Source organism: Vipera berus (genome assembly GCF_964194415.1).
Source record: "Vipera berus genome assembly, chromosome: 3".
NCBI lineage: Eukaryota > Metazoa > Chordata > Lepidosauria > Squamata > Viperidae > Vipera > Vipera berus.
Window position 1 is genome coordinate 88,897,514 of NC_138204.1, and position 19,355 is coordinate 88,916,868.

The following is a 19,355-nucleotide window of genomic DNA, read 5'->3' on the forward strand; positions in this document are numbered from 1 at the left end:
AGTAAACAGTATAGAAATCAGTTTAATGAAATGTTTGGCACTCACTATAGGTAAATTGTATGGAATATGATGGTAAAAAAATAGTTTAATTTCTCTGCGCAAAAAGAAAAAATGTGTTTGTTTTAGAGTTATGAAGTATCTATGTCAATATGAGTCTTTACATTTTTTTTAAAGGTAGTGTAATTTTAGGGACTAGAAATATTCAACAGCTTTCAGGTTTAGCAGATACACAAAAATGATGCAACAGCTCACACGTATTCCATAGCAAACTACAAATATGAGTCAAGATTTTATACATTATAGAACCAATTAATTGTATTTGGCAATTATTTCAGTCAGAAAATCGACATTTGATGGAATCCTTGAGCTTCCATTATTTTCTCCTCTTTTACAACTATTATACAGCTGGAAGAACTGAAAATAATCCAAAAGGCTGAGTACAGAAACTGTTTGCCAAGATACCCCTGAATTAGAATCTAGTATTACCTTACTACGTACATACCAATTAACTCACTAATAGCAAGTCACTTTAAAAACTACAATGGAACTTTCTTTTTCCAGTAAATGAGTCTCAGCTCATACAGCACCATTCAGTGAAGTTCTCCAAAATATTTATTTTAATTAAATTAAGGAATTAAAAACCTCAAACTTCACTGATTCCCAGACCTACCGTATTTAACGATAAATTGTATTTTTCCTTAATAGTCTGATCCCTTAATCCTACATAGAAAACATCTAGTGGTCATGTATGACACTATGCTTTCTTTTATAAAGGAACAGAATATATAACGCTCTTATTGGTTTTTTATATTTTATGTAAGCCATTAAAAGCCTTTTCAGTTCCAGTATTATAGGAATATATCTAATAAATAAAATTAGGATAACCAGCAGCACTATAAATAGTATTTCTTAATTCAGATCTCACCATGATACTTTTATCTGCTAATAATGCTCTTCTACTATTTACAGTATAATCCCATACGACAGATATACTGGTGGATTTTCTAAATGAACCTCAGTTTGATCTTAGCCACTGTTTTGGGTTAATACAGGCCTGGTTACTTTGATGGATTATGTCAGAAAATAGATAGGGGCCGACTTTCCAACTAGTTCTGTGGATTTTCAGTTTCAGCACTCATAGTATCCCTCTGAATCATTAAAGAATGGGTCTTGAAGATACATTTGATAGTAATCAGTCTTAGATGATGATGTTAAGGGATGCTTATTGAGCTCCCTGTTCATTTGTTTATAGCAATAGCAATAATGCTTAGACTTATATACCACTTCAGTGCTTTAGAGCAGGTCCGTGGAACAGCACCAGTCTGCAGCATGCCAGCAAGCGGTCCTCACAAACAAGTAAAGCTCCATCCTCGGGATGCAGGCAGTATTCAAAACCACGCTCCCTCTGGTCCACGGAAAAACCTTTCGACATGGCACCGGTCCCTGGTGCCCAAAAGGTTGGGGACCTCTGCTTTACAGTACTCTCTAAGCGATTTAGAGAGTCAGCATATTGCTCCCCCCAATCTGGGTCCTCATTTTACCAACTTCGGAATGATGGAAGGCTGAGTCAACCTTGAGCCAGTCAGGATTGAAGGAATCGAACTCTGGCGATGTGAGCAGAGTTAGCCTGCAATAGTGCATTCAATAGTGCACTGCAGCACCATGGCTATATGATTCCATAGGATTCTAAGCATTCCCTATGTTATTTAGCATATATAACAGAATGATACTGTTAGAAGAGTACCGGTATAACTGCACGGGGGAGGGGGGGAGAGAGTTAGGTCATTATTATGTGGATGACACCTAACTCTGTTACTCCTCTTCCTCTACTAACTCTTCCATTTCACTCCAAGAAGGCAATAAACTAACTGAGACACTAGCTGGGTACAATGATGTACCATTCTCCTTGAAAAGAGTTATGCAGTTTGGAGTTATTTTGATTGAAAGTGACCTTGGCTCAAAAAAAAAAGTTTCTCAGGCCACTTGAAAAATATCTAAATTTCATCAAGTGTGGATTACTGCAATACAGCTGGTCCAGAATGCTACAGCTTGTTAACTGGAAACGTACAGAAGGAGTGTAAATTGAAATGAACGCATTCTCTCAGAAGGATGTCACCACAATTCAGAGTCTGATGTCGATTAAAGATCCTGCACAATCAGGATATTGGGAGGTTTCCTCCTCCTCTTCCTGTATAAATCTGACTTTCTGTCAGGCCCTCTTATATATTTCAGGAGCAACTCATATCCATCTCATATCTGGGAGGAATTCTACACAAGCTTTGGAATGATCTTTTGGGGACGGTCATTATTTTTCCTCATTAACAGCCTCTCAAAGACTGAAGTTCTTCCTTCTTAGGATAGCCTTTAATATATATAGTTCTATTGTTGTGATTTTCAAATTGTCTTTAAATATTTTCATTACTGTTCTAGTGTTCTCTGCCTTTTTGTTGTCTTAATGTTTTATTTTATAAATCATATAAAACTCTACCAAACATAAGCAGGATATATTTTATGTTCTTCTTCTGTTCTTAAACTCTCAAGCTTGATTGTCCACTCTTGTACTTCAGTTCATGTATACAGAAATATCATTCACTTCTTCATATATCTGAAGAATTCATTATGGTATCATTATTTTTAATCTTTCAAATACAGAAATGGAACACCATTTTTCAAACTATTGTCTGAGAAACAATTAATTGTTTAAAAGCATAACATCTGAGAACTGATTTGCTTCTATTTATAGAATTTATCTTCCTTATTTTTTCACCCCATTATGTTCAGGTTGCTTGAACATGAAAAAAAAATGTTGTAAATGTTTTTCCCCTTTCTCTTAGTGAATGATATCAGTTTTAAATGAAAACAGACTTAGTTTTTTTTTTAAAAAAAGCATGTCTCCCATTTCACAGCAGTCTGAGGAACAATGGTCCTAAATAGCTTCATAAAAGAAATCGGCACACAATTTGCTTCAGAAGATTTAAATAACTTATATACAAACATTGGAATATTATTGCCAGTCTGGAAAATTTAACTGTGGAAGGGGAAAAAAAAATCAAGATTAATGATTCATTTTCCATGGAAAAAAGATCAGGATATTAAATAGCCATGCAAACAGACAATTTCTGGGAAGATAGTAACACTGTAAGCTTAAGTTGCATGGAGTTGAAACAGCAATCAGCCTGGTAATATTCTTTTTTAATCTTATCATAGATGGACTATTTTAAAGTGAGCAAGGCTTACAGCTAGCCATTGCTAACTCATTCTGAGAGAGAATAACAATTCCTTCAAGGTAAATAACTTGCCAAACCTGTCACTCAAGCTGCCCAGCATTATATGCAGCTAGGTTGGTAACATTTTTCTGAGCTATTTGTTCTTATCTGCATCACTGAAATAATTGCTCAGTTTTAAAAACTGCTTTCAAAAGCATCTCATTCAAGTTCTTTAGAGAAAAGCGTCTGTATAAAATATATGTAACATTTTGCAGTATCTTCTGAAACTGATCTACCACAAACATACCTATCACAGTTCTCTAGTCTGATAGACCATTCCTAAATAAATTACAGGTAGTCCTCGTTTAGCTATTACAATTGGGATCAGTAAGTCAGTCCTTAAGAAAAATGGTCGCTTAGAGCAACTGCTGTTGTGCTTATGGTTACTTCAGCTCTTTAAAGTAAAGTAAAGTAAAGTTTCCCCTGCACATGTGTGCTAGTCGTTTCCGACTCTAGGGGCCGGTGCTCATCTCCGTTTCAAAGCCGAAGAGCCAGCGCTTGTCCGAGGACATCTCCGTGGTCATGTGGCCGGCATGACTAGACGCCAAAGGCGCACAGAACGCTGTTACCTTCCCACCGTAGTGGTCCCTATTTTTCTACTTGCATTTTTACGTGCTTTCGAACTGCTAGGTTGGCAGAAGCTGGGACGAGTAACAGGCGCTCACTCTGTTACGCGACACTCGGGATTCGACCCGCCAAACTGCCGACCTTCCGATCGACAAGCTCAGCGTCCTAACCCACTGAGCCACCGCATCCCTTTCAGCTCTTCTTTACAGACCTGCAAAGGTCATAAATGTGATGATTGATTGTAAAGTTAATTTTTCATCACTGCTGTAAGTGGTTGCTAAATAAGGACCACTTGTAATGGGATTATATTGGCTGTATTTTGCTTTTACAAACGCAGGCAGTCCTCATTTAACAACCCTAACTGGGACCAGAAATTTCATTGCTTGGTGAAACAGTCACTGGGCAAAACATCACATGACCACACTGCTTGTTGATGGCAATTCTGGTAGTCATAAATTGTGCTCATTAGGCCAGGATTATGTTGCAAACAGACAACTAGCATTCTTCAATACTGATGTAATTTTGAACAGATCATAGTTAAGTAAAGACTACTTGTCCACCAAGGGACGCGGTGGCTCAGTGGGTTAGGATGCTGAGCTTGTCGATCAGGTCGACAGTTTGGCAGGTCGAATCCCGAGCGCCGCGTAGCAGAGTGAGCAACTGTTACTTATCCCAGCTTCTGCCAATCTAGCAGTTCGAAAGGACGTAAAAATGCAAGTAGAAAAATAGGGACCACTATGGTGGGAAGGTAACAGCGTTCTGTGCACCTTTGGCATCTAGTCATGCCGGCCACATGACCACGGAGACGTCCTCGGACAAGCGCTGGCTCTTTGGCTTGGAAACGGAGATGAGCACCGGCCCCTAGAGTCAGAAACGACTAGCATGCATATGCGGGGGAACCTTTACCTTTACCTTACTTGTACACCAACAGAAAAATCAGGCGGCTAGTTTAACTTTAAAATATGCTTTGAAGATATAAGTTGCTTAGTTTCTCCAGAAACTTTTTATTTATGTGTTTATTTTGGAAAATTTGTATAGCCACCTGCTTGCTCACAGCAACTCTAGGTGGCTTACAGAAAATAAAAACACATTTTAGATGGCTCTCAGAGAAAAATCTGTTTGCATGTTCAAACAGTTATGAAGAGAACTATCATCAGAAACTATAAACTCTGTGAAAATGTAGGTCATTACAGTCATAATCTTATAAGCACTGTTAGTTGGTTCCAACAGTTTACCACTAATTGCAATTCTACATAGTCATAGGGATGCACAGAAAGCAAAATGACAAAACATGCATTGTGATGCAAGCTCTGCCCCTTTTGTTCATTACTGCAACTTCATATAAGGAAAAAGCTTATAGCCCATATTTCATCGTTCTGGTGAAATTTTGGGATTTTACATTTGTTTTTCTGCAGTGTTATTATAAAATCTCTATTTTTCAAATCAGACTAAAAGTACTTTTCAAATATTATTTGTGGCTGGGGAAAAAATACTGAAGTGACACCACTAGAAAGCTGACAATGCATGAAGGCTGGATTTTCATATCATACTATGATACTTCTTAAATTTATCTACAAAAGAGTATATTGACAAAAACAAATTCACAAGTTATGATAGAAAACAAAACACAAAACAAATTACTTAACACAATAAAACTTAACTATAAGAACACAGCCATATGGATATATTTCTTCTCTGTCTTTAGCAATTACTACCAACATGGAGAAATTACCATATACCATATATACTTGAGTATAAGCCGACTCGAATATAAGCCGAGACCCCTAATTTTACCCCCCCAAAAAATGGAAAAAGTTATTGACTCGAGTATAAGCCGAGGCTGGAAAATGCAGCAGCTCACCTTATGCTCCTCTCCAGAGAACTTCCCTCAGCAGCGGCCGGCAAAGTAGCTCGCATGCGAAACAAGCCTGGCAGAGGAGCCGGAGCGGCGAGCAAAGACGCCCGCCCGGATCCTGCAAGGCCCCAGCCGAGACACGCCCCCAGAAATGGAGCTGCTCCGGCTCCTCTGCCGGGCTTGTTTTGCATGTGAGCTACTTTGCCTGACGCTGAGAAGACCCGCTTGGGCACTCGGGTTGGTGTCAGTCTCCGCAGGCCCTTCTCGTTTCCAGGAACGTCAAGCGCGCTTGGCTCCCCACCCCCACGGCAGGACAGGGCAGGGCAGGGCAGAGACTTGCTCGCCCTTCTGACGGCCCTGAAGAGAAATGAAGGGCTTGCAAACTCCCCGCGAGAAGCTGGGCGAAGTGCGCGGCTGGGCGAGTGTGTGCCTGCGCGCGTATTTACGAAAGAAACGCTCCGAGAGTTCTTCTTTCTCTGCCCCCTTGGGGGGAACTCTAGCTCGGGCTCGCTCGCGCGCAATTCTCTCTCTCTCTCTCTCTCTCCGCCGTGGCGATGGTGGGGCGCCAAGGTAACCTGAGAACGCGGCAGGGAAGAGCCATATTTAACTACCCTGTTCCCTGCTTTCCGTGTGGCAGACCCGTATGTGCCAGCTCTCGGGTCTCTGGGGACTGGCGGCTGATTAGGCTGGGCCTTCGGCCGTCCGCACCTGAGGCGGCGGTGGCGGCGGCGGAATCTGATGCCGAGGCAGCGGGAAAGAGTTTCTCAAAAGCCCCGAGGGCTCCCGAGGAAGGCATTGGGGAGGAGGAGCTTTGCACCTTGGAGACACGATGGAGCCGCTGTGACGGTTACTCCAGAGAGAGTTGCACGAAGCCAAGGCGTCTCTCTTCCTCCTCCTCACCGTTTCCTTTGCTTTTCTTCGTGCTTTTTATTCCTCTGCGGAACTCTGCTGCTGGATTTTTCAGCGACTGCTGTAGCCGCGCTTCTCTTCTCGGCTCCGAAAATAGGGATTTCTACTCTCTTCTTGGTCACTTTGCTGGGATAAAATGCCATTTCTGGCTCTGGGTGTGTAAATTGAGAGGCAATCTGGATATAAATTCTAACTAGCACCCGAAGTTGAAGTCATTAGAGATGCGTCAGGCAAAGTAGCTCACATGCAAAGAAGCCCGGCAGAGGAGCTCGCCGCTCCGGCTCCTCTGCCAAGAAGAGAGTAGAAATCCCTATTTTCGGAGCCGAGAAGAGAATCGCGGCATCAGGCAAAGTAGCTCACATGCAAAACAAGCCCGGCAGAGGAGCCGGAGCGGCTCCGTTGCTGGGGGCGCGTCTCGGCCGGGGCCTTGCAGGATCCGGGCGGGCGTGTTTGCTCGCCGCTCCGGCTCCTCTGCCGGGCTTGTTTCGCATGTGATTCCGGGCCAGGTGCTGCTGAGGGCGAGCAGAGGCGCCCGGGCCGGATCCTGCAAGGCCTCGGCCGAGACGCGACCCCAGCAGCGTCAGGCAAAGTAGCTCACATGCAAAACAAGCCCGGCAGAGGAGCCGGAGCAGCTCCGCTGCTGGGGGCGCGTCTCGGCCGGGCCTTGCAGGATCTGGGCCGGGCGCCTCTGCTCGCCGCTCCGGCTCCTCTGCCGGGCTTGTTTCGCATGTGATTCCGGGCCAGGTGCTGCTGAGGGCGAGCAGAGGCGCCCGGGCCGGATCCTGCAAGGCCCCGGCCGAGACGCGACCCCAGCAGTGTCAGGCAAAGTAGCTCAGCCGCGCGCAAGTCCTCGGTAAGTTCTTTTTTTGTTGTTCACTGGAGTATAAGCCGAAGTGGATTTTTCAGCCCAAAAAGTGGGCTGAAAAATTCGGCTTATACTCAAGTATATACAGTAATATAGCCAATGTATAGGACAAGCTGGTTTCATAAAAGAGAAAGATATCATTTTCTCTTCTTCAAAAAATTGTTTTTATTAATAAGATAAAATACAGGATGGTTTGCATTCTTGAAGTAGATGTCTTTATCATGTTTACAAAACACAAGGTAAGAACCAGCATATTAGCTCAAATTAATAAGGATAGGTTGAATCTCCCTTTCTTAAAATCCTACTGAAATTGCAAAATAAAAGTTATCAGTGCAAATACAGAAATGAACATACATTATTCTTTAAAAAACATATTCCAGAAGAAAATGTCCAGAAAGATAAAAGGATTACTGCAGAGAATAAATATTTTCAGACTTCCCTAAAAACTGTTTGACCTGGTTCTAATACTATTGAAGCACAACTGACCAAGAGATTATTTTGCCTTCATTAACCAAACAGCTGAAAAAATATTTTATAGTTTAACAGAATTAGCTAAATGTGTTATCTTTATTACAGAGACAATTTAGAGGTAGACCTTATTTAGCAACTGTTTGCAGTTACTACCATGATGATAAAGTGCCTTTGAGACCAACCCCATTTACAATCTTCACAGGTATATAAAGCAAAGGAAAGCTGAAATAATATCATAAGCACAGTTGTGGTTTCACTTAGTACCCACTTTGCTTAACAATAGAGTTGCTGGTCTCAACTGTGGTTGGTAAAAGAGGATTAGTTTTATCAAAATGCCATCCTGTATACACACCTGCTCTACAGATAGTCCTCCACTTATGACCACAACTGAGCCCAAAATTTTTGTTAAGCTAAACATTTGTTAACGAGTTTTGCCCCATTTTATAACTTTTCTTGCCACTGTTAAGTGAAATCACATCAGTTGTTAAATTAGCAACAAGACTGTTAAGTGAATCTGGCTTCCCCATTGACTTTGCTTGTCAGAAGGTCACAAAAAGTGATCACGTGACCCTGGGACACTGAAACCATCATAAAGACCAGTTGCCAAACGTACGAATTTTGATCATGTGACCATGGGGATGCTGTAACAATCATAAGCCATATGTCACTTTTTCAGTAACAGTGTGACTTTGAACAGTCACTAAACGAAGTGTTGTAAGTTGAGTACTACTTGTACTTAATTCCTGTGTACTTTTTTTAGGAACAAAAATAAAAATGGGATAAAAATCTGATAAAGAGCTATATAAACAGTTTGTCCCTCATGTATGACTGTTGACCAACACATACATTCTCATATAAATTTAATATGTTGTAAAATGTCAGTATTTATCTGCAAAATATACACAAAAATATAGAATATAAACTAAAATTTATTGCTAAGCACATTGGTTTGTGCTTAAATTGTAAGCCGCCCTGAGTCTTCGGAGAAGGGCGGGATATAAATGGGATTAAAATAAAATAAATAAAATAAAATGCATCCCATTACACTGACATAATCTAGATAATTAGGTTACCTTTGCATACCACTTGGGTTATTTAAATTACTTGCTATAATACTGCACTGCATCCAAGTCCTTAATCAGGTAACTATTAAACAAATATCTGTACAGTATCTAGTCTTAAAAGTTTTAATTTACATTTTGGTTTACAACAGATAAGTTATGACATGGTTCTCTTTTAACCAAAAATAGGTTTATAAAGTCCCTATTTTAGATGCAAATGTTTTCCTGAACTCAGTACTCACTCAGTGTTCACTAATGATCCAAAAAAAAAATTAAGATCATCAGCCAGACAGACGCATTTAGTTTTCCCCCCCCAAATAAGACCAGGTCTTATATTAATTTTTGCTCCAAAAGATGCATTAGGTCTTATTTTTGGGGAAATATGGTACTAAATGAGTCTGTCTGGCTGATGATCTTAACTGGGGCTTATTTTGGAGGTAGGGCTTATATTACGAGCATCCTGAAAAATCATGCTAGGGCTTATTTTCCAGTTAGATTTTTTTTTAAGAAACAGGGTATTTATTTATTTATTTATTTATTTATTTATTTATTTAGTTAGTTAGTTAGTTAGTTTTCTATACCACCCTATTCCCGAAGGACTCAGGGCGGTTTACAGAGCAGCATATAAAAGACAATATAAAAGATAATATAAAATTAAAATGAATTAAATTAATTAAAGCCCAACAATTAAAACAATATTAAAAAGCTAAAACCCCTTCAATCCAGGCCTGATAGATCGAAAAGCCAGCTTTTAGATAGTTGCTTCAACATCTGAAAATACAGTCAATGCCTAAAGAAAAGGCAGATCATTCCCAGAGAATAAGCAGCAAGTTGTCCAACTTTTCCCCCAGGTGATAAACTCATTAAATTGATTAAAGATTTTAAAGACATTTCATTTCATATACGCTTTAATTTACAATCATTTTTTTAAAAATGTGCTTCCACATTTCCTGACACATTTTCTATTTCCAATTAATATTATGTGTCTCAGAACAGCTATACATGTTACGCTACGTTTTTAAATTTAGTAAGATAAATAAAAGTATGCTTTAAAACAATTTAAAATACAATTTGACAGGAGAATCAAGAGTAGTGTAATGGTTTAAAATGTTGGACGAGGAATGGGGGGGCACATTTTAGATTTATCTTCAGCCCCAGGAACTCAGCGGGTGACTTTGGGCTAATCACTCTCTCAGACCAACATAGGTGGACTTGATCTCCTGAATTAAAGCTGGGAGGTATATGTAATAAATAATCAGATATGATATTGTAATATTACAGAAATCACCAAAATACAAATGAAAAAATACAGTATCATATTAAAGTTACTGCACAAAGTTTGGACAATGTTTTTGAACTGGGGTGTTTTAAAGGAATCAGTTAATACTTGTGCACAAGAAAACAAACCTACTCCGATGTCAAAATTCCTATTCCTTAACGGCTTAACCGACTCCATTGAATCATTCAATGTGGTTTCCTTGGTTTGCTTGTAGATTTGCTTGTAGATGTTTCATTACCTGAGTAAGTAACATCAGCAAACAACCAAGCTCAGAAAGCATCAATGACTCCACACTTCAACCCGTGTGTGTGTGTGTGTGTGTGTGTGTGTGTGTTATACACACACTCTTCTATTATAATCAATATATGCTGTTAAATTACCACAGCCTCTAAGCTATTTAAGCAGGTCCCTCAAAAAAGTGACCTTCAGCCAATCCTCTCTTCCCAATCTCACTGAGAGGCAGATCTCATTAGGAAGCAGAGTCACCCTATCTGGAAGATGGGAGGCATATAAATTTACTAAATAAATAACCAGAGAAGGTAGTTTTGCAGATATCCAAGCCCTGAGCAATAAAGGTCTTTAAAGGTAACAATCAGCACGCTAAATTGTACCTGGAAGCTAACTGGTACTCAGTGCAGATCCAGAAGCATCACTGTTAAACACAGAAAAATGTTGATTTGCTCATAATTATATGCTGTACCAGCTGAGGTTTCCAAAAGGGTTTCAACATCAATCTACAGTGAACTGCAGGAACCCAGGTGTGAGATGAGGAAGACATGAGTGACCCAGCATAGTACTTCCCGAACCGGAAATGGCTGCAATTGGCCACAATTAAGGTAAAAATAAGCAGAGCCAGGACTCCGACTAACAAATACAACCACTAAAGTTAACTACTAGATATCAAGATTGTCCTTCATACACACCACCTATTACTTCCCATCCATAATCAATAGAACAATTGCATGCAGAGTGCCCCGGTGGCAAGTGTTGCCTATAGATTCTGTTATGTGGTTGGCTCCATGGAGCTCTGTGTACTTCGGCTTCCCATCATGGTTTCTATTAGCCAGGGCTTTTTTTCTCACAGAACGCTCAGAACGGAGTTCCAGCACCTTTTTTGGATGGAACCTTGTAGGGTGGGCAAGGCGGGTTGCATGACATGTGTGAATTCCAGCACCTTTTTCTTTTACAAAAAAAGCACTGCTATTAGCAATGTTTAATAACCATTTCTTTTTAAAAAATATGCACAGAAAAGAGCAGAACCGATTAGTTACCTGCTTTGCAATTTACTCAGTTATCTGAGAGAAGAGACTATAATACCAAGAAGAAAATACACCATACCAAGGTGTGGTAATTGAAAATGTTAATATAAGGGCTTCTGAGTGACTCAGACCTCATATATATATATATACACACACCTCATATATATATATATATACACACACACACTGACAGTAAGGTTGCAATCAAGAATTCCTCTCATTTTAGCCCCGGAACTCAGCTAAACCCAAAGGAAGCCTTGATTGCTAGTTAGCTCATTTTGACTGCCTCCTTAACATACCTTCCTTCTTTTCCTACACCTTGCCTACTGAGCCCAACCTGGTCTAGCTTCCCAAAGCAATCTCAGGCAAGGCTGACTCACACCAAAAGATAGCAGGGACCAACCTACAAGACACTCCACACCTTCCGTTTCTTCCTTAAGAGCGAAACCGTCACCTAACAACCCCGCTCCTGCCCAACAGGCCTCGCCAAGCATGAATCCGTGTGTGTGTGTGTGTGTGTGTGTCCGTGTCCCTTCCTTGCCCTGTATTGTCGAAGCTCTCTTTTCTTTGTTTAAGGAGCGAAAGAAAAATCTGCACGGCCAGCCAAGCTCTCTCTCTTCTCTCCCCCCCCCCAGCCCGCTCCTCTTAAGGAGAGGGAAGATGCTGCGGACTCCCTTTTCGCAAAGACCCAGCGCTCTTTTGCAACGAAGCCGACGTCCCGCACCCCACCGCTTGGGAAAACCTACACGGAGAGGAACCCAGCCTACGAATTAAGATCAAGCTTATCTCAGCTTTCCAAGCTCTGGCAAGGAGGAGGGGGGGGAGAGAAAGAGGGGGAATTTCTCGTTTGGGCCCCGCCCCCCTCCTCCCCAGACGTGGGAAACGGGCCGACCCCCCCCCACACACACACGTTACCCGAGTCCCGACGCCCCCCCCACCCGCGCGCGCTTTTCTCCCCCGAGGCGCTTCCACTACTTCGCTCAACAAAGCAGCCCGGGCGCGCGCGCGCGCGCGCGCGACCTCCAGCTCCCGGCCACACGGAGATTGCGGAGCGAGGGGGCTTCTTCGCTTAAGCACACGCGCGCGCGCGCGCGCACGCACGCACACAGACACACGCACACATAAAAGCAGCCGGCCGAGCAAACCCCGCTCTTTCCTCCCCCCCCCCACCTCCGAAGAGGGTGGTCGCGAACCCTGGGCACAATGGAGAGGAAACCGGGGTTTCGGAGGGGTGGTGGTGTGTGGGGCTGGGACTCACCCAGAGCTCCGTGCCCCAACTCATGGCGACTCCGCTGGCAGCACAAGCTTCGCTCCTTTGTGGCTGGCTCTTCTGGTCGCTTCTCCCGCGGCTTCGGCGTTGGCAGGCAAGGCGGCGGCAGCAACGCACCCCGGCACACACCCTCGTTGTCCTCTGGGGAAGTCTCCGAGCTGGTGGAAGCGTCGCCCCGCTCGGCGCTGGAGAGAAGGCGGCAGCAGCGGCGACCGGAGCTCCAACTCCTCCTGGCTTCAGGATGGGAATAAGGAAAAGGAGGGGGACGGAGGGAGGGAGGGGAGCCGCGAAGGAGGCTGGGAGAGGGGCGGGCTCGGCCACCGCAGCCGCTCCTTAGGGAGGCGCGGGGATTAGGCGCCAGGCGAGAGCTAGTTCCTTCGCTGCTCCCTTACCGGCCGCCGCTGGCCCGCTTGCTGCCTCGGCCGCCTTACGCCTCACGAACGGCAGCAGGAAGAGGGGAAGGCTGCCCGCGACGGGGGCGGGCCGGGCCTCAGAAACCTCTGGGTTACTACAGGTGAGGCATTGCCCCCTTTCTGGTGGAAGCTCTCTTCCGCTTCGGAAAAGCCAAGCGAGCACAAAACGATTTGCAAACGGTGCTACCCCGGCTCCCGACTCCAGGCAAGCAAGCAAGCAAGCAAATAAATAATTAATAAATAAATAAATAAATAAATAAATCGACTGTCCACGTGTTCGTCAGTACCGTACAAAACAGTTGACCCGGGAACTCGTGGTCTCCTTTTTGCTGGGCTTGCAAAGCAGAAGCTAATTGAAGGATGTTTAAATTTCTGCAGAGTTGGCTCAAGTGGCCCTCACGTGGCTTCGACGTCTTTCCCGTTTGTTCGTTTTTAGCGGGTTTTGGAGGCTTTGGTTTTATTTTAATACAGAGGGGGTGCCCTAATAAGCAGGCATATACATAGAATGAAGGCTACTGCTAAGCTTGTAAGCCGCCCTGAGTCTTCGGAGAAGGGCGGGATATAAATGGAATTAAAATATAAAAATAAAAGAGGCCGTTCGCACAAATGCATCCTTGACTGGTTAAGGACATTCTCAGAACAGAGCTGGAAGGGACCTTGGAGGTCTTCTAGTCCAGCCCCCCCCCTGCTCAAGCAGGATATCTTATAGCATTTCAGACAAATGACTGTCCAGTCTCTTCTTAAAAGCCTCCAGTGATGAAGCACCCACAACGTCTGAAGGCAAGCTGTTCCACAGGTTAATTCTCCTCAACTATTTCTAATTCCTTTCCTTTCTTCCCTCTGCCAATATTTTATCCTCTTGACCATGTTTCAGAATGTGCATATTCATGTTTCTAGATACACATTAAAAGAAAAGGAGATTCAGTCCTATGTACACTTTACAAAAATCCAGCAAATTTGCTTATCTGAAGGCCAAGAATGTTTTATAGCTGCTGGAACAAAATAACAAGATAAATAATTGTCAGCTAATTGATGCTTGAAGTATAGAAATTATAGCCTATCGCAATTAACCCCTAGCACATCTAAAAGTTTCCTAAGTGCTTTAGGCAAGATAAACAGGTTCCTATCTAAATTGGCTGAAATCTTACCTTGGAAAAGCCTTTATGTGTGTGGGGGGATTGCAATGGTTTGTTTTTACAAACTGGGAGGCTACCAAGCACTGAATATTATAATAAGGGTTATTCACAGGAATCAGTTCTTTGCTGCTAATATTAGTGGAGTAATGAAATATCTAAACTCAAAATACTTTGGCCACCTAATGAGAAGGAAGGACTCACTGGAGAAGAGCCTAATGCTGGGAAAGGTTGAGGGCAAGAGAAGAAGGGGACGACAGAGAATGAGGTGGCTGGATGGAGTCACTGAAGCAGTAGGTGTGAGCCTAAATGGACTCCAGAAGATGGTAGAGGACAGGAAGGCCTGGAGGAACGTTGTCCATGGGGTCGTGATGGGTCAGACACGACTTCGCAGCTAACAACAACAATGAAATATCTGCAAGAAAACAAGCTGAAAGAGCACCTGGGACTTCACAGATTTTCACAATTGCATGTCTGAATAATGCACATATAAGGTACTGCTCCTCACATGGTATATGCCCTCTTTGACTAATGGAACTATTCATCTTGACTCAGTGCAGTTCAGCTGGGTCCATTTTCAACATGTGAGCAAAAGTGGAAAGAAGTTAAAAACACTGGTGTAACCATTCTATATAAATAAAAAATAAATGCCATAATTTGAAGAAGTCCAGAACTGATATAATGCTTTTAGAGTATAAGGAGTAGGATTTCTGCATAAACCTGTGGATGGAGTGAGAATATATGGTTGGAAAAATAAGGACAGGGTGAACTCCCATTTCTTGCCCCTGCTCCTGCCACCTAGCAGTTCAAAAGCATGCAAATGTAAGTAGATAAATAGGTACCACTTCAGTGAGACGGTAGCATTCTGTGTGCCTCAGCATATAGTTATGCTGGCCACATGACCAAAGAAATGACTTCAGATAATGCTGGCTCCCTCAGTTAAGAAAGGAGATGAGCATTGCTCCCTAGAGTCAGACGTGACTGGACAGGGGCAACCTTTACCTTTTTACCTTTATTTAGCAAAAAAAAAGAGGCCAAGACCTGTTGTGATATCCATTATGTCTTCTCTATGAACAGCTCCCATTGACTTTGAAATACTGAGTTTTCAAGTAAGGAAATACACTGTCATTGTAATGTGACTGTTGTTTTTTCCTTTATGTTGACGGAATGCAGCAGTCAGAGGGAGGAAAAAATTCTTGATACATTGGAGAGGCAATCATTTGCCTTCTGCAGATGATAAACACTTGGAAAAAATGAAGAAGAAATCTTCTGGAAAGAAACATTACAGTTTAAAGATTGTTAAAGTACTTGGTGATTAAACGGGGAGGGGGAGGGGATGTGTGAAGAAGGGGGAAAGCGTAGAGTCCTTGCACATCAGGAAGAGATGCAGATCTTTGCTCCCCCAGAATCCCTGAAATCCTTGTTTGGCATTTCCCAAGAGAAGGCCGGCAGTCTGACGAGATTCTTGTATATACCAGTAGACATGCAGCAGTAAAGACATTTGATCAACTCATGGTATCATTCTGGTTTTTTGTGCATGACATAAAATGTTACACAGGTTGTCCTTGACTTATGATTAAACCCAGAATTACATTTGTAAGTCGTGACACTTGTTAAGTGAGTCACCACATGACTGCCTGATTTTAAGACCTTTTTTGCAGTGGTCTTTAAGTGAGCACCATGGTTGTTAAGTCAATGCTGCAGTTGTTAAGCAAACACTGCAATCGTTGCACAAACCCATTTTCCCCAGTGGGTGGTTTTTATAGGCAAAAATTGTGATCATGTGACTACAACACTGCAAAATGAGGCAATTGCCAAGCTCCCAAAATACAATCACATAATCAGGGGAGGGTTTCACCCATCAGAACTTTGAAAATGGGTCATAAGTCGCTTTGAGAAGTCCTTTGAAATTCAAATAGTTGCTAAATAACTGGTAGTTCAGCAAGGACTACCTGTAAATGAAAGGACAAATTGAATAAAGCATAAATCCATCATTTCAGGTGGATTGTCAGTATAAAAGAGAGAGAGGGTTGCTCCAAGGAATGGTAACAGTAACAGGCTTGCAAAACAAGCAAACAAACAGGAGGTGGATGGGATCTAGTGTTTGAAACACTCAGGTTAGCTTGAGAATACACTGTGCGAGGTAATGGTGAGCCAGGTAGTTAAAAAGAAATCACTGTTTCTCTATGACTTTTCTAGTGTTAACATATAGAGACAGCAGACATGGTTGAAGGCTTAAACCAGGGGTCTTCAAACTTGGCCCTTTTATGACTTGTGGACTTCAACTCCCAGAATTCCTGAGCCAGCTGTGCTGGCTCAGGAATTCTGGGAGTTGAAGTCCACAAGTCATAAAAGGGCCAGGTTTGAAGACCCCTGGCTTAAACTTTGCTGTGAATCATACAAATTTCCCATGTCATTTTTTAACATCAAAATATTCTTTGAAAAACAATGTCAAGTAGGCAGGGAATGAGACACGACACAATTTTTCTGATATGGAGCAGCAGTTATTCCGAAGAAACTTATTATAAATTCCAGTCTTTGTTTTATTGTCATCTTTTTTTTTCCCTGTGGGAAAAAAATAACAATTCGTTTGCATGAAGGTATATTGAAGGGCTAATCCAGGGGTGTCAAACTCAATTTCATTGAGGGCCGCATCAGCATTGCGGTTGCCCTCAGGGGGCCGGGTGGGTATGGCCAGGGTGGGTGTGGCCTACTGGGTGGGCATGGCCAGCTCTACATCGTACGCATCAAGGGTGCCTATGGGGGCCTGGGCAGGAGTGGGACAGATCTGAGGGTCTCTGGCAGAAGGAGGGTCTCTGGCCCAGGGCCAAGGCAGTGGTGGCCGTTCCCTCACTGTTTCCAGGATGGTTTCGTGGGCCACATGAAACCACTTCGTGGGCCGGATCTGGCCCCCGGGCCTTGTGTTTGACATGTCTGGGCTAATCGGTCAATATAAAAGCATTAATGTAACACAGCATTTTGGATCTATTTGGATAAGTGGTCATGGACACATTAGTGAAGGCCATGCTGTCTTATGATATATGGGTCATCTAGAGTTGTCAATTGAACTGGAAATTAAATATTGTTTTGATTCTGCCCAAAAACATTCAGAGAGCCAGTTTGGTGTAATGTTAAGGTGCTGGCCTAGAAACTTGGAGATTGTGAGTTCTAGTCCCACCTTAGGCACAAAACCAGCAGGGTGGGGCAGTCACTCACACTCAGCCCAATCCTCATTGAGTTCTTATTGTGAGGAGAGTAGGAGTAGTAAGGAATATTAGATATATTCATGGCCTTGAATCACCTCAGAGTTAGGAAAAAAATCAAATGAATAAAATAGGCAGAGCATCAGGAGAGCAAGGAAGATTGGCTGAGAACCTTAGTGGAATGGAGAAGAAGGCCCTTGCTGCTTGTAGGATCAAATTAAAGGATGTGGTACTGTTAGTGAAGTATTCAGAAACAAACCCTTGAGCTGAATTCTTGTCTTTTGAATTTCAATTTCAACCTGAACTTCATTTTCTTCATCTCCCCTTTTCTTAATGATGATCATGAAAACTTCAGTATCCTCTCATGTGTGAACTGGCTTTTTAATTTCAATGTACTGTAGATTAGAAGTTCTTTAAATTATGTTCCATCCCTAAGCCCAACGTGGAGCAGGAGTTTTATCATAGCTTGGTTACAGGTCTGCCTTCCAAAGAGTGGCAGGATAGTGACATCATGGTTTTTAAACTCATGGCTTTTAGGTGATTTTAAATGTATTGTTGCAATAGCAATTTTTTACATTTCCTTGCCTTGTTTATTTTGCTGTGACTGATGTTGGAAAGTCTTAGCCTAGAATTGCTTTGGGAGTCTTTTTTGGACAGAATATTATCAGGGTACTGCAGGACAAGAAACACATGCCTGTGTAACAAGCCTTGTAGAAGCTCATGTAAACCTAACTCAGTAACAAGCAGGAGAAATAATGTGTTTCAAGAACATAAATAAATACGCAGCGAGAACGAAAAACTTATAATGGTGAGAAAATAGGAGTCCAGGAGGAAAAGCTTTGCCTTAAGACTCTGCATTTTTGCATACTTAGCTGGAGTAAATCTCATAAAGTAAGGAATGTGAAATAAGAACATTAGTAACTTGGGAGGAAGATTTACTAAGAAAAACAACACACTTTGCTGACCAATTAAAGGAAGTATGTACAGGGGAAAGCTAAATTCCCTAGAAGGCCATACGTTGGGTGCAGAGATTGCGACAAGCTAGTGTGACTCCCCACAAATAAACAGGTTCAGGACCAAAACATATCTCTGAATGCATTAATTCTTAATTCCTTGCTGTATCTCCTTTGCTCTTCGAAGCATTCTTAAATAAGTTTTTCTCGCACCATTTCTCTCTTCTTCCTGCTGCTGAAAAGAACATTATGTGGCATCTCCAAGCACCTCTTGGTTTCTTCTGTGGGTCTGCTGCCTCCCTCATCATTTGCCTAACCTTTCCACTTGGTCTGTTCCCATCTGAGCCTAAACAAGTTCGCTGTTCAGGATTTTCAAGGGCTGGTTATCACCAGGATACATACTGATTAGTTCCTTTTGTGAGTTGACATTGTTTGGCAGCTCTGTGTTTATAGTGGCACAATGCTTACGTTGTTTCATGTGATGCTGATGGCTCCGGTTTGCAGTACAAGCAGTGAAGAGGAAATTGTACAAGTGCTCCACCATCCCATCCCTTCCCCATATGTATTGGATCCCTTGTTTCCCTTCCTCCTTTATAGACCACAACAATTAATTAAAGGGGTATGAAAGGGTAAGGAAAGTTTTACCTGGAAGAGGGGAGGGCAGAAGGAAAATATCATTTCATCTTCCCAGAGAACCTTTGCTGATGAGTCATGACTTCTTACACAAAGAGAAGCTTACATTCCTGATCAAACAGTTCCTAGATGTTTCCTGCTGATAAAAAAACAATAATTGAGATTCAAGAAACTGGAAGTGCCTTGTTTATTAGCTTGAATACGGTCATTGCTTAATC

At 42.4% G+C, this 19,355-nt stretch overlaps 1 protein-coding gene across 2 annotated transcripts in view; it reads right to left on the reverse strand.

Annotated features, from left to right (window-relative positions):
* FNBP1L (formin binding protein 1 like) overlaps positions 1-13,031 on the reverse strand; it is a 72,895-nt gene extending 59,864 nt beyond the window's left edge. For both annotated transcript variants that reach the window (XM_081322914.1, XM_081322913.1), the window contains exon 1: positions 12,791-13,031. In XM_081322914.1, coding sequence (XP_081179040.1) covers positions 12,791-12,814 — 24 coding nt within the window. In that variant the 5' untranslated portion in view covers positions 12,815-13,031. The remainder of the gene's footprint in view (positions 1-12,790) is intronic.
* Between the last annotated feature and the right edge of the window lie 6,324 nt (positions 13,032-19,355).